This window comes from Heteronotia binoei, chromosome 18, assembly GCF_032191835.1.
Source record: "Heteronotia binoei isolate CCM8104 ecotype False Entrance Well chromosome 18, APGP_CSIRO_Hbin_v1, whole genome shotgun sequence".
Taxonomy (NCBI): domain Eukaryota; kingdom Metazoa; phylum Chordata; class Lepidosauria; order Squamata; family Gekkonidae; genus Heteronotia; species Heteronotia binoei.
In genome coordinates, this window is record NC_083240.1 from 18,073,877 (window position 1) to 18,086,517 (window position 12,641).

General features: G+C 50.2%; 1 protein-coding gene across 2 annotated transcripts in view; it reads left to right on the forward strand.

Annotated features, from left to right (window-relative positions):
• The window catches only part of KAZN (kazrin, periplakin interacting protein), a 446,286-nt gene extending 434,104 nt beyond the window's left edge, over window positions 1-12,182 (forward strand). For both annotated transcript variants that reach the window (XM_060259107.1, XM_060259108.1), the window contains 5 exons: window positions 2,614-2,784; window positions 3,819-4,008; window positions 5,154-5,284; window positions 7,482-7,532; window positions 10,172-12,182. In XM_060259107.1, coding sequence (XP_060115090.1) covers window positions 2,614-2,784; window positions 3,819-4,008; window positions 5,154-5,284; window positions 7,482-7,532; window positions 10,172-10,339 — 711 coding nt within the window. In that variant the 3' untranslated portion in view covers window positions 10,340-12,182. The remainder of the gene's footprint in view (window positions 1-2,613; window positions 2,785-3,818; window positions 4,009-5,153; window positions 5,285-7,481; window positions 7,533-10,171) is intronic.
• The last annotated feature ends 459 nt before the right edge of the window (window positions 12,183-12,641 follow it).

A 12,641-nucleotide genomic window follows, 5' to 3' on the forward strand; every position in this document is an offset into this window, starting at 1 on the left:
CTGCATTTTTGTACCGTAACACTATTATGAATTGCTGAAGACTATATACATTATACTGAGAAGTAGTTTTGTAAACGGAGAGAGTATTTTGTTGTTTTTCCCTCTGTGGTCCCACTGTCTGTTGACACTCTCTCCCCAACTGCAGATCTAAGGCGGGAGAGGGAACGTGACTCTCTCCTTCTCCAGGCCAGCGGGCCTAAAAGAGCTACGTTCAGATCCAGTAACACGTCAGAGACCAGCAACATTTCTCCAAGGTGCTACTGGACTCGAATCTGGCCCTTCTGCTTGGGTACCCCTTCTGAGAATCTCATCAGTGGACGTACAAGGAATTAGAAGGACTCAATTTAGCAACAGTCACTTGATTGACTGGGAAAGACACCTGGAAAGAGGGGACGGAATGCAACGGAGAGGCAGTGTGACGGAGCGATTGGAGCGCTGGACTGGGGCAGGGAGAACCCAGATTCTGGTTCCCTCTGAATTTGGCCTTCAGCTGACCGCTGTCAGCCTAGCCTACCTTGCAGGGTTGTTCTTAGGATACAGTAGAGGAAGGGAGAACCAGGCACGCCACTCTGAGTTGCTCAGAGGAAGAGCAGGAGAGAGAGAGACATATTTCCTTGGACTGCTGTAGCTTCCTGGCATTTCTCACACGTGGATCCCTGTGCGGATCACAGTCATAGCATAACAAGTGGGGAGACCATGGAACTCATGGAGGGAGGATCCCGTCTTCCTCTCATCACTGAGCCCAGCATGACTCTAGGTCAGGGGTGTCAAACATGCAGTTCGGGGCCGAATCAGGCCCCCAGAGGGCTCCTATCAGGCCCCTGAGCAATTGGCTGTCATCGGCTTCCTTCTCCCTCTCTCTTGCTTCCTTCTGCATAATGGCTTACGTTGCAAGGCTTGCTCAATCGCACAGGAGCTACAGAGAAAAACCTCTATTTTCTCCATTGGCTGAGGCTCCTCCCTTGGGGAGGAAGGGGGGGAGGAATAGCTTGCTTTGCCAGGCTCTCTCAGTTGCACAGTGGAGCTACTGAGCCAAGCCTCTCTTCTTTCTATAGGCTGAGGCTCCCCCTCCAATCCCCTGGGGAAGGAAGGAAAGAGCCAGAGCTTCCTTTGCCATGGGAGAAATACAAAGAAAGCATCTTTAAGACCAATGAGTGCTAACGTTTTAAGCATGTTTTAAGTTTATTTTAAAATATATATTTGTATTTGTCTGTGTTCTTTATAACATTTGTATCTCTGCTACCTAATCTTAAATAGGTACGCACATGGCCCGGCCCGACATGGCCCTGCCCAACAAGGTCTCTTTTATGTCAGATCTGGCCCACATAACAAATGAGTTTGACTCCCCTGCTCTAGGCCCCACCGTTCCCCTTGGAGCCAAGCTGCAGCAGCGATGGCGTGTGGGAACCCCTCCAAGCCGAGACCAACTCCCAGCTTCCACCGGTACTGCAGCTGGGCCCAGAGCAGCTCCTAGAGACTGGCACCATTGTGGCTAGGCCCAGAGCATCTCCTGGGCTCTGCGGTGGCTGCCGTTTGGACTCCGGGCGGGCTCCACTGCAGTCACAGCAGGGCTCCTGGGCTCTGTCACATCTCCTGCCGGGCCTTCTGCCATTCCATAGCTTTGCTGCCACTGCCGCCAACCCCCTGCAGCTCCCAAGAGCGGCCGCCAGGGCTTTTTTGAGCAGAAATGCAGTTCCAGCTCGTGTGGCGTCAAAGGTGTGGCCTAATATGCAAATGAGTTTCTGCTGCAAAATCAGAGTATTGGCTGTGCATGTGCAGACTCTTTTTTTTATATTGGTGGGATTTAACACCCACCACATTTTTTTTTTTTAACATTTCAGATTTTTCTGCAAACCCGAGAGTCCCCAGGTTAACAGAAAAATCTGTTTCGTGTCAGCATAGCCCAAATCTGTGGACGTCAGACATCAGTGTTAGACGTAGAGCCGGGGATTTTTGAAAAATACTTTATGGGAAGAACATGATGCACTCGTGGAAACAGGGGTTGAATTCTAGCAGGAGCTCCTTTGCATATTAGGCCACACACACCCTGATGAAGCCAATCCTGCAAGAGCTTACAAAAAAGAGCCTTGTAAGCTCTTGGAGGATTGGCTACATCAGGGGTGTGTGGCCTACTATGCAACGGAGCTCCTGCTAGAATTCAACCCCTGCGTGGCAGGATGGTTTCTCTTGTTTAGGGTCAGTAAAAGCTCCGTGTTCAGCCCCTCCCCCCCCCCAATAAAGATGGGCATTTTTCCCTGGACCCACACATCATCAGAGACAGCAGTCATCTTCCACTGTCGTAACAACCCGCCTCCCTGAGCGTCTTCTCCACATTGGTAAAAATCCCGGAGGCGTATTATTATGATAGCCCCGTGTGGACCTGGCCTTTGATATCGATTAAAAAGGAAATATTACAGCTCCTTAGATTTAGAACAAACGCCCGCAGGCAGACATTTTCATCCGCTCCATCTTTAGACGCTTTTGAAAAGAAAAAGAAAAAAAGGCAATGTAATGATAAAAGTCACTGATGTTGAGGAAAGCATTCGGGGAGGGGAGGAATCCTGCCTTTTGTCACTGACCCTCCGCCCCACGGGGCCTCTGGTGACTCCGCAGGAGAGCGAAGACGCGGTCAAAGCCCTGGCGAAAGAAAAGGACCTGCTGGAACGGGAGAAGTGGGAGTTGCGCCGGCAATCCAAAGAGGCCACGGACCACGCCAGCGCCCTCCGGTCACAGCTGGACTTGAAAGACAACCGAATGAAGGAACTGGAGGCTGAGCTAGCCATGGTGAGAACCCCCCACCCACCCCCACTCACCCAGTCCCGCACACTGCTTGGTTTGTCTTTCTGGGAGGTACCTGCTTTAGCCGAAATGAAGCTGAAACAAGGCATGGATCAGTAGAGATGGCAACATCGGGGGCAAACAGCAGCCAGCTCAGACACACAAGGGCCACTGTCTAGCAGGAGAGCCATGGCAGACCCTCTCCATACATTGGTTGAGGCAGCGAGTGCCCAGTGTCCAACATCTGGCCTCCCTTGAACTGCCCATATGAGAAGCCATGCCATCACTGCCCTTAGCTTTAATATTGTGTCTTCAGCACCACTGGAATCAAGAATTGGTATAATTCAGGGGTGGCCAAGCTTGCTTTATGTATGAGCCACAGAGAATAAACATCAGGGGGAGGGACAGTGGCTCAGTGGTAGAGCATCTGCTTGGGAAGCAGAAGGTCCCAGGTTCAATCCCTGGCATATCCAAAAAAGGGTCCAGGCAAATAGGTGTGAAAAACCTTGAGACCCTGGAGAGCCGCTGCCAGTCTGAGAAGACAATACTGACTTTGATGGGCCAAGGGTCTGATTCAGTATAAGGCATCTTCATATGTTCATCAGATGTTTGAGACCCACAACACATGAACGTCAGATGTTTGAGAGCCAGGAGGGAGGGGTGGAGGAAGGGAAGGAAGGAACGAAGGATGGAAGGAAAATAGATTGAAGGAGGGAGATGTGGAAAGAAAGCAACTTTAAATTTATTCTCCAAGCCGGCTGACAGGGCAGTGGGGGCTTCCAGAGCCACACAGTATGTGTGAAACAGTCACAAATGGCTCTTGAGCCGCAGTTTGGCCATCCCTGGTATAGTTCTATGCCATCTGGATGTAATGTTTTAAAATGTTTATGTTTTTAAAATATTATTATTTGGTTGTTTTAATTGACCATCGACCTGTTTGTATTAACTGACTGTTTGCTATAACCCACCCGGAGCCCGCTTGCAGGGAGAGCAGGATCTAAGCCAAACCGAATAAATGAAATTCATGTTGTTCCCCCAAGGCAAAACAGTCCTTAGCGACGCTGACGAAGGACGTCCCCAAGCGACACTCCTTAGCCATGCCTGGCGAGACGGTGCTAAACGGAAATCAGGAATGGGTGATGCAGGCCGACCTGCCGCTCACGGCCGCCATCCGACAGAGCCAGCAGACGCTCTACCACTCGCACCCCCAGCATACGGTAGACCGGCAAGGTGAGCAGCGGGGGTCTCAAAACTTCCCATACCTGCATATTTGCTTTCTTTTTGCGGCATGCCTGGCACCTCCCCAGAGATGTCATCGCGTGCCCGTACGGTGGGTTGATAAAACAGAGGGATCTGGTGTGCAGCTATGAGGGATCAACAGAGGGATAAAACAGAGGGATCTGCTGGGCAACTATGCACATACATGTGCACCCCTTAGAAAGTGAGACGCTCCAAGTGCAGCGTAACTCAGATTATGATACCTTTATCCGTGGCGCAGAGTGGTAAAGCTGCAGTACTGCAGTCGGAGCCCTCTGCTCACGATCTGAGTTCGATTCCAGCAGAAGCTGGTTCAGGTAGCTGGCTCCAGGTTGACTCAGCCTTCCATCCTTCTGAGGTCGGTAAAATGAGGACCCAGCTTGCTGGGGGGAAAGTGTAATGACAAGGGAAGGCAATGGCAAACCACCCCGTAAAAAGTCTGCCCTGAAAACGTTGTGAAAGCAGCGTCACCCGGGAGTCGGAAACGACTGGTGCTTGCACAGGGGACCTTTCCTTCCTATCTGTCAAGACGTAGAACTCGAACTAAGGACCTCTTTGTTCCCTGTGAAGAGCACTGTAGGGCCTCCTGCTGGCTTGAGGAGGAAACTGCAGCCTGGGACATGAGCACTGCGCAATGCAAAATTATCTGGGTCCTGAGAACCAGCAGACCTCAGGGAGCCAGCCCTAAACTACTGCTCTAGCAAAATGCTAGAATGTGAAGGGTCTATACGGGTAGGGTTGGCAGCTCTGGGTTGGGAAGTTCCTGGAGATTTGGGGCGGGGCGGGGAGGCTGGGGAGGGAAGGGACTTCAGTGGGGTATAATGCTGTAGAGTCCACCTGCCAAGATAGTCGTTTTCTCCAGGGAAACCTGCTGCACTTTCTCTACTCACAACTACAAGGTTGTCTCTGTGCATCTCCAGACTGATCATGTGCAAAAAGTATTTTTCCAGGCTCAGTTCTGGGCACCTTGCCATGGCACACCTTGTGTCTGTCGGGCTGTTAGGGTTATCCTTCAACCACCAGGGAACACCCCGATGCAGATCCCGTGATCCCCGCTTGCGATAAAGTCACGTCTCCCATTGACTCCTCTATTCCTCTCTCCGTCCCTTGCCTTTCAGCCGTCCGAGTGAGCCCGTGCCATTCCCGGCAGCCTTCCATCATCTCCGACGCGTCAGCCGCAGAAGGCGACCGGTCGTCCACGCCGAGCGACATCAACTCCCCGCGGCACCGAACGCATTCGCTCTGCAATGTAAGGCGCCTCTGCAGGTCATTTGCTGTTCCTAACACTGTTCTGGTCGCGTGCTTCTCTGCCTTGGCTTGGCCGGACCGTCTCCCGACGGCCCGGCTGTTTCTGCCGCTGCTTGTTCTCGCTGCTTTTCTTAGTAAACAAAACCGCCTCTTTCAACTTGCACGTCCCTTTTGCTCCCAAGATCAAATAGAATTGGAGATTTGCCCCAGGCTGGGCTGGTTCAGGGAGTTTTCTAGCCAGCAGCAGTGACTGGAAGCAGTTCTGCATTGCTAAGGCACAGGGCTCTTTTTTTGAAGCAGGAACTCCTTTGCGTATTAGGCCACACACCCTGATGTAGCCAATCTTCCTGGAGCTTACAGTAGGCCCTGTAAGAAGAGCCCTGTAAGCTCTTGGGGATTGGCTACATAAGAGGGGTGTGACCTGATATTGAAAGGAGTTCGTGCTATGAAAAAAAAGCCCTGCTAAGGTCCTTTGAAATTAACTGGCAGAGAATGCCATCAAGTCGCAGCTGATTTACGGTGACCCCGTAGGATTTTCAAGGCAGGACATTTAGAGGTGGTTGGCCATAGCCTGCCTTGGCAGTTTCTCATCCAAATTTTGGCCCAGGCTGGCCTTGTTTAGCTTGTTTAGCTTCTGAGATCTGATGAGATTGCGCCAGCTTGGGTCATGCAGGGCAGCACTTTAAATTTATTATTAATTAGATTTATTCTTAATCCTTTATTCGATTTTTACTCCGCCCTTTCCCCGAGGAACCCAAGGCAGTGTACGTGGCTCCCTTTTCTCCCTCAAACTAACCCGTTTTATTCTCACAACAACCTTACGAGGTAGATTAGGTTGAAAGAAGAGTGACTGGCCCTGTCACCCAGCGAGGCTAATGGTAGAATAGGGATTCGAACCTGGCTCCTGGGGAGTTAGCAGTCTGGTACTCTGACTACTATGCAGCACTGGCTGTTTTTGAGGGGCCAGGGAGTCCTGTTCCCTCCCCTTCAACTTCCCTAGAATCCGCCATAATAAATTAATACGGTGTTCAACAGAATTGTCCGTGACTTCTAAGAAAAATTTAGACCCAAATCAGCCAGCCTGGAGTTTTTTCATCCCCCCCAAAAAGTGAGGGGGGGGGAATTTGTATAAACCGCATATGGCATGAGGGTTTTTTTGCTTCTCCGTATATTGCTTTTGCCAACCCCGTAGCGCAGAGTGGTAAAGCTGCAGTACTGCAGTCCAAGCTCTGCTCGTGACCTGAGTTCGATCCCGGTAGAAGCTGGGTTCAGGTAGCCGGCTCAAGGTTGACTCAGCCTTCCATCCTTCCGAAGTCAGTAAAATGAGTCCCCAGCTTGCTGGGGGGAAATGTAGATGACTGGCGAAGGCAATGGCAAACCACCCCGTAAAAAGTCTGCCGTGAAAACTTTGTGATGTGACGTCACCCCAGAGTCGGAAACGACTGGTGCTTGCACAGGGGACTACCTTTACCTTTTTATATTGCTTTTATGTCTACTTCCATTATTGGTATATTTCCTCTATACATGGAGGTTCTGTTTAGCTAATAGCTATTTATAATCCTCTGCCCCCAGCACAGGGTTACCAGGTCCTCCCTGGCTCAGCAACTGGTATTAAGATACTCTGCCTTTAAACATGGAGGCTCTGTTGAGCTCTCAGGACTAATAGACTTTGATAAGCCTCTCTCATGCATTTATCTGTATGTGATGCACTCATTTCCCCGTTCTGGCTCACAGGAGCCAGCAGGAGAGAATCAGGAGGCCCGGAACCTTAGGGAAAGCCTCTGTGTGCAGGGGTGGAATTCTAGCAGGAGCTCCTTTGCATACTAGGCTGCACCCCCCCTGATGTAGCCAATCCCCCAAGAGCTTACAGGGCTCTTAGTACAGGGCTTACTGTAAGCTCCAGGAGGATTGGCTACATCAGGGGGGTGGGGCCTAATATGCAAAGGAGCCTCCTGCTAGAATTCACACGGGGGGGGGGATAAGGGGGAACAAGCCCCACAGCTGGCTTTTTATTTGGTTTCCTGGCCTTTTAACAGGAAAGGGCAACTGTCTTTCAGAGAGGAAGCTAGATAGCGGGGAGGGGAGGGGGCGCTCGTTTCTTTGTTTTGTTTCCTTTGCGAAAAGCATGCCTGCTCTGCAAACGTGAAGCCCCTGCTTGTGCTCCTTTCCAAATCTGACCTGTCTCTTTCTCCTGGCAGGGAGATAGTCCTGGACCGGTACAGAAAAACTTGCACAACCCAATTGTCCAGGTAGGAATCAGCTTTTCCTCCAGGTTCCGGATCAAGCAAAAAAAAGGGGGAGGAGCTTGGCTAAAGCGATCTGTTGGGCTTAAACGGAGACCTGCTCCGAATGGATTGATGCTTTTGGCTTGCAAAGCCTCAGAGTGTGCAAGAAGAGAACTCCCGAGTCGGAGAGGGACATGGTGGGAGCTGGCAGGGCTCAGTAGGGCTGCCAACTCTGGTTTAGGGAATTCCTGGAGATTTGGGCAGAGCTTGGGAAGGCAGAATTTGGGGAGGGGCAGGAGCTCAGTGAGGATATGATCCCATACAGTCTACCCTCCAAAGCTCCAGGGGAACAGTCTACCCTCCATTTCCTCCAGGGGAACTGATCTATTTTGCTTGGAGATCAGTGGCCATTCCAGGAGACCTTCAGCCACCACCTGGACCTTGGTGACCGTACAGGGCTGGTTCTGGATTTGGGGGGCCCTCTGCAAGATGCTGCCTAGAGGGAGAGGGCAGGCAAGCAACTGCTCACTCACCTGGGCAGCCCACAAATCCACCACCACCAATCGGAGGAACTCCTTTGTAGCAGGAACTCCTTTGCTTATTAGGCCACACACCGCTGGTGTGGCCAATCTTCCTTGGAGCTTATAGTAGGCCCTATATACTTAGAGCCCTGTAAGCTCTTGGAGGATTGGCTACATCGCGGAGGTGTGGCCTAATATGCAAAGGAGTTCCTGCTACAAAAAGGCCCTGGGAGGATCAGACACTGCTCTGCTGTCTGGCCTCTATTAGCAGCTGCTGCTGTCACAGTCGCAGAACCTTTATTGGCATAACAACAACAGTAACAAATCAAGGAAGCGGGGGGGGGGGGGGAAAGGCGGTTAATGAAACATTCTAAGCAGACGTCTCCTCTAATAAGCACAGTAACACTTCGATAGTTTCAGCCTTATTTGAGGCTAGTGAGCTTACTATCTTGGTTTCATCAGATTTACCCTCCAGGGATTGCAATATAGGATCCAGATAGGAGGCACGTAAATCACAGTAGAATCTACAGGATAAAAGTACATGGTCTGTTCCTTCAGCCATCACTGCATGCACAAGCAGCAGAGGAAGAGAGGCCAGTGGTGTGGATGCTGAGCGAAGGGCGGGCAAACTCGGGCCGTCAAGAGGATTCAGTGCTGTCGTTGCCACCACCCAGAGGGAAAGAGCAGGGCAGGATCGCTGCTGCGGTGCCCCATTGGAGGGCCCGGCCACGGGGCCATGTTAGCTGCCCAACGATCCCATGCCTGGCACCAGCCCTCCCGCTAGCACTTCGGACTGGATCCCATCAACTTTTCCACTCTATCTTCCCCGTGACCCACCTTGGGACAACAATCCCTCGCTTGCCATTTTGGAGGTGAAGAGGAGCGCCTCACCCTTCATTCCCTAGTTTCTGTCCCACCAGGGATTAGTTTAGCCCTGGTTTATCTGCCCCATGGTGCAGACCGGTGAAGCTGCAGTACTGCAGTCAGAGCCCTCTGCTCATGACCTGAGTTCGATTCCAGCGAAAGCTGGTTCAGGTTGCCAGCTCCAGGTTGACTCAGCCTTCCATCCTTCCAAGGTCAGTAAAACAAGTACCCAGCTTGCTGGGGGGAAAGTGTAGGTGACTGGGGAAGGCAATGGCAAATCGCCCCATAAAAAGTCTGCCGTGAAAACGTGAAAGTAACGTCACCCCAAAGTCAGAAACGACTGGTGCTTGCACAGGGGACTACCTTTTTCTGGTATATCAGAGCAGCATGCTGGGTGCTCTAGGGAGGTGGAGGGGGTGGGGATGGATAGCTTGAAGGATTTGCCAGATGTGTTACGGCGGGTCTACCACAGACACTATGTCTGAAAGCAATGAGTGTATGTGAGAAGATTCCCTCCCCCTCACCATTTTTCAGATGTAAGGTCTCCGCAAACGAAAAGTAGCTTTTCTTTCTTTGCTGTTCCCGTTATTATGCTTGAAGGTAGCACCAGCTCAGAAGCAGGAGAATTTGCTGAGTTTCAGCAATAAACCATAAAAGGTTGAGGAACAGATAAGATCGATTACAGAAGCCCACAGAGAACACTTGTCCTTTTAAGTACACACACACAGAAGAATACAAATAAAAAGCATTCAAATGAACAGTCACATAAACTGAAGTTTTCAATGAGCTTGCTTTTCGTCTTCTGCCAGCATATTTTACCCAGTGCTAACAGATGATATCTGAAGGAGTTTGCAAGTAGATGATTCGGTGGGAGCAGTATGTTTTGATTTCCATACAAAGCCTGTAAAAATTATTGACAGGGCAATCCTACAAATGTATCTAGCAGTGTAAAGCTGGGAATGTGTTGATCATATTCGTCAAGGACACCTGTCTGTCTGTTTATTGAGGAAACTTTCTATCCCACCCTTCTATTCTAGGAATACCCGAGGTGGGGGGCGGGGAACTATATTAAAAACTGCAGTCCAATAAAAGAGTAATAGCTGCATCGAGCCGTATTAGCATCGAGCCATATATTGATATTGTTGGGAAGGTTCAGAAATTCAATCATTCCTGTTTTCCTCCCATGCTCAACCCCCCCCCCCCACATTACCTCAGAACACAAGCCCCCATTTCTTTCTCACTCGCTTCTTACAAGGCTGAAAACCTTTTCCTCTTCAGTCTCTAGAGGACCTCGAAGACCAAAAACGGAAAAAGAAGAAAGAGAAAATGGGGTTTGGATCCATCTCTCGGGTGTTTGCCAGAGGGAAGCAACGGAAATCCCTTGACCCCGGCCTTTTTGATGGTACTGCCCCCGATTACTACATAGAGGAGGATGCGGACTGGTGACCGCCTGCCCTGCCCTCTCCCGCTTCTGGTGCGTGTGCGTGTGTGGGAGTGTCTGTGTGCGCAAACGCCGCTAGCTGAACCCAGCGGATTGCGAGCCCGTCGCCTCTTCTGCGTTGCCTCTTCTGTAACCGCTGTACATAACCCCCCCGCCCCACAACGATCCTGTGTGTGAACCCCATTAACTGTTGTCTATGGAGCGATGCCAGTGGTGTTGGTGTAGCCCTCCCTGGTTCTGTTTGGGGGGGAGAGGTTCCCCTCCTGGTTTTCCGGGTTTTTTTCCTCCTCCCCCCCCCCACCCATTTTTTCATGTGTATTTTTCTCCTTCTTTTTACGAAACTTGAAAACTTGAAGGACTGCTGTGTATTTGTAAATAACTGATGACGACAAAAAGAAAACCCCGAAATTTTGTGCACTGTGTGCTTGTAAAAACGTCTCTTGTCCCAAACGCTGTTCCTCCAGCACCCGCTCCTGAGGTGCTGAAACTTGTCCGTTTGCAAAGATGGCTGCTGGGAGAGGGAACACCACATCCTGTTCACAGGGCACGCCCACTTTACCAGGCCAGGCAGCATCTTAGGATGAGTTTGGACCAGGGATGGGCAACTAAAAGTATGGCTAAAGCATACATCTTCAGGCTGTTTGCATACGAATCAAAGCGCGGGAAAAGAAAATTACCATCATTTCATGAGGGGGAAAGGGAAAGTGTGTCGACATTGTAAAAGAAAATCCACACTTTTAACGTTCCTTTTAGTTTTTCTACGCAAAGGCCCAGCGACACCGGTTTGCATGTGCTCTTAAACGGTGCAGCCAAAGGGGATGTAGCATACCGGCGAAGAGAACGTGCTGTGATACAGAAGGCTGCCGGTTCAGAACTCACCTCTGCCACACACACACAAGACGTGCCCTTAGGGCAAGCCCCTTAGTCCCCAGTTTGGGGGGATCATACTAGTGGCCTACCTTATAGTGCCATTGTAACGGTTACTGTGATGATAATATATGTGAGTTGCTTGGAACACTGAAATTGCTAAACCAACGCTAAATGTTATTCTCCATTGGGGGCACAGTTGCATGGCAAAACACATTCCTCTTTGGAGATTGTGGCTTGGGGGAGGAGGGCTCCCTGAGACAGTAGAAGTTGACCATCCCTGGTTTGTGTATCTTGAGAGAAATCTCACTGTGAGGTGGCAGGTCCCTCTAGTCGGTCTGTGTCTGTTAACTAGAAATGTGCCCTAATGAGGTAAAAAAATAAACCCAGTGGCTCCTTCCTTCCCTACCCCCAAACTTGAAAACTACCCTCTGGGGGGGGGGGGGGGCGCTTTTCTAAAACTGAGTCACCAAAGGATGAATGACAGAGATTGATTTACACCACAGTGAGATTTGTCCGCAAAAGATATCCCCTAAACATCCTCCTCAGGAGTGTTTCAGTCATGACACTTCTCCCTCACGGAAACAGCACTGTTGCCCCAACAGGTTTTGTGTATGTGACCCAGATGGCAAAATCAGAATTCACGCTGTGGTTCATAGGTGACCGTTTGCCTATACTGAATCTTCTTTTTTTCTGTGCGAGATAACCTTCACACATGAAGCATCCCTGCTTTCCATTTCAAAACACCCAGCTGGGCTAACCCTCTTCCCAGGCCAGGTTCAAAATAACCAGAAACCGTGCAGGTGTGTGTTGCTCCCCTCCACCCTCTTTCTTTATTATTCGTTTCAGTTTTGTTGATGCTTTCTAACCCGGAATAGTCGTTTAACCCTCTTTTCTCCCCTACTTCTTTTTTTTTTAATTTATTTGCACAATACAGAAGATGTATTCTAACTAAATTATTACATTAAATATTGGAATTTATATTTTTCCACGTCGGGTAGGGATGGTTTGGATGGGAGGGTGTTTCTACTTCTCTGTTGCCTGGGAGTTGAATTTGCAGAGCTGTGAAGTGTGATGGATTAGATGCCAAGAGAACAAATAATAATTCTTTTGCCCAGATTCCCTTCTCCTCGCCTCTGTCCTGCCTGCTTCCCCCTTCCAGACTCTTCTAGGTGCTTTTAGGTCCCGAATGGCCAGCTAAAAACCGTTTCCGCCCAGACCTGCCCAGGGAAAATCACCTTCTGGCCGACCCAGGTCAGCCCCTGCCCCTTAGAAGATGGCAGTGGTGTCCTCATTGTAAACAGTCCTCTGCCTTTTGGCAGGCGTCAAGTCGCCCCTGGAACTCATTTGTCTTCTGTCCCATTCTGTCATCTGGAGCAAACGTCAAGCGCAGTCGTTCCATGAGAGCAGGCTTATCCTTTTAACATTACAAAAGCCTTT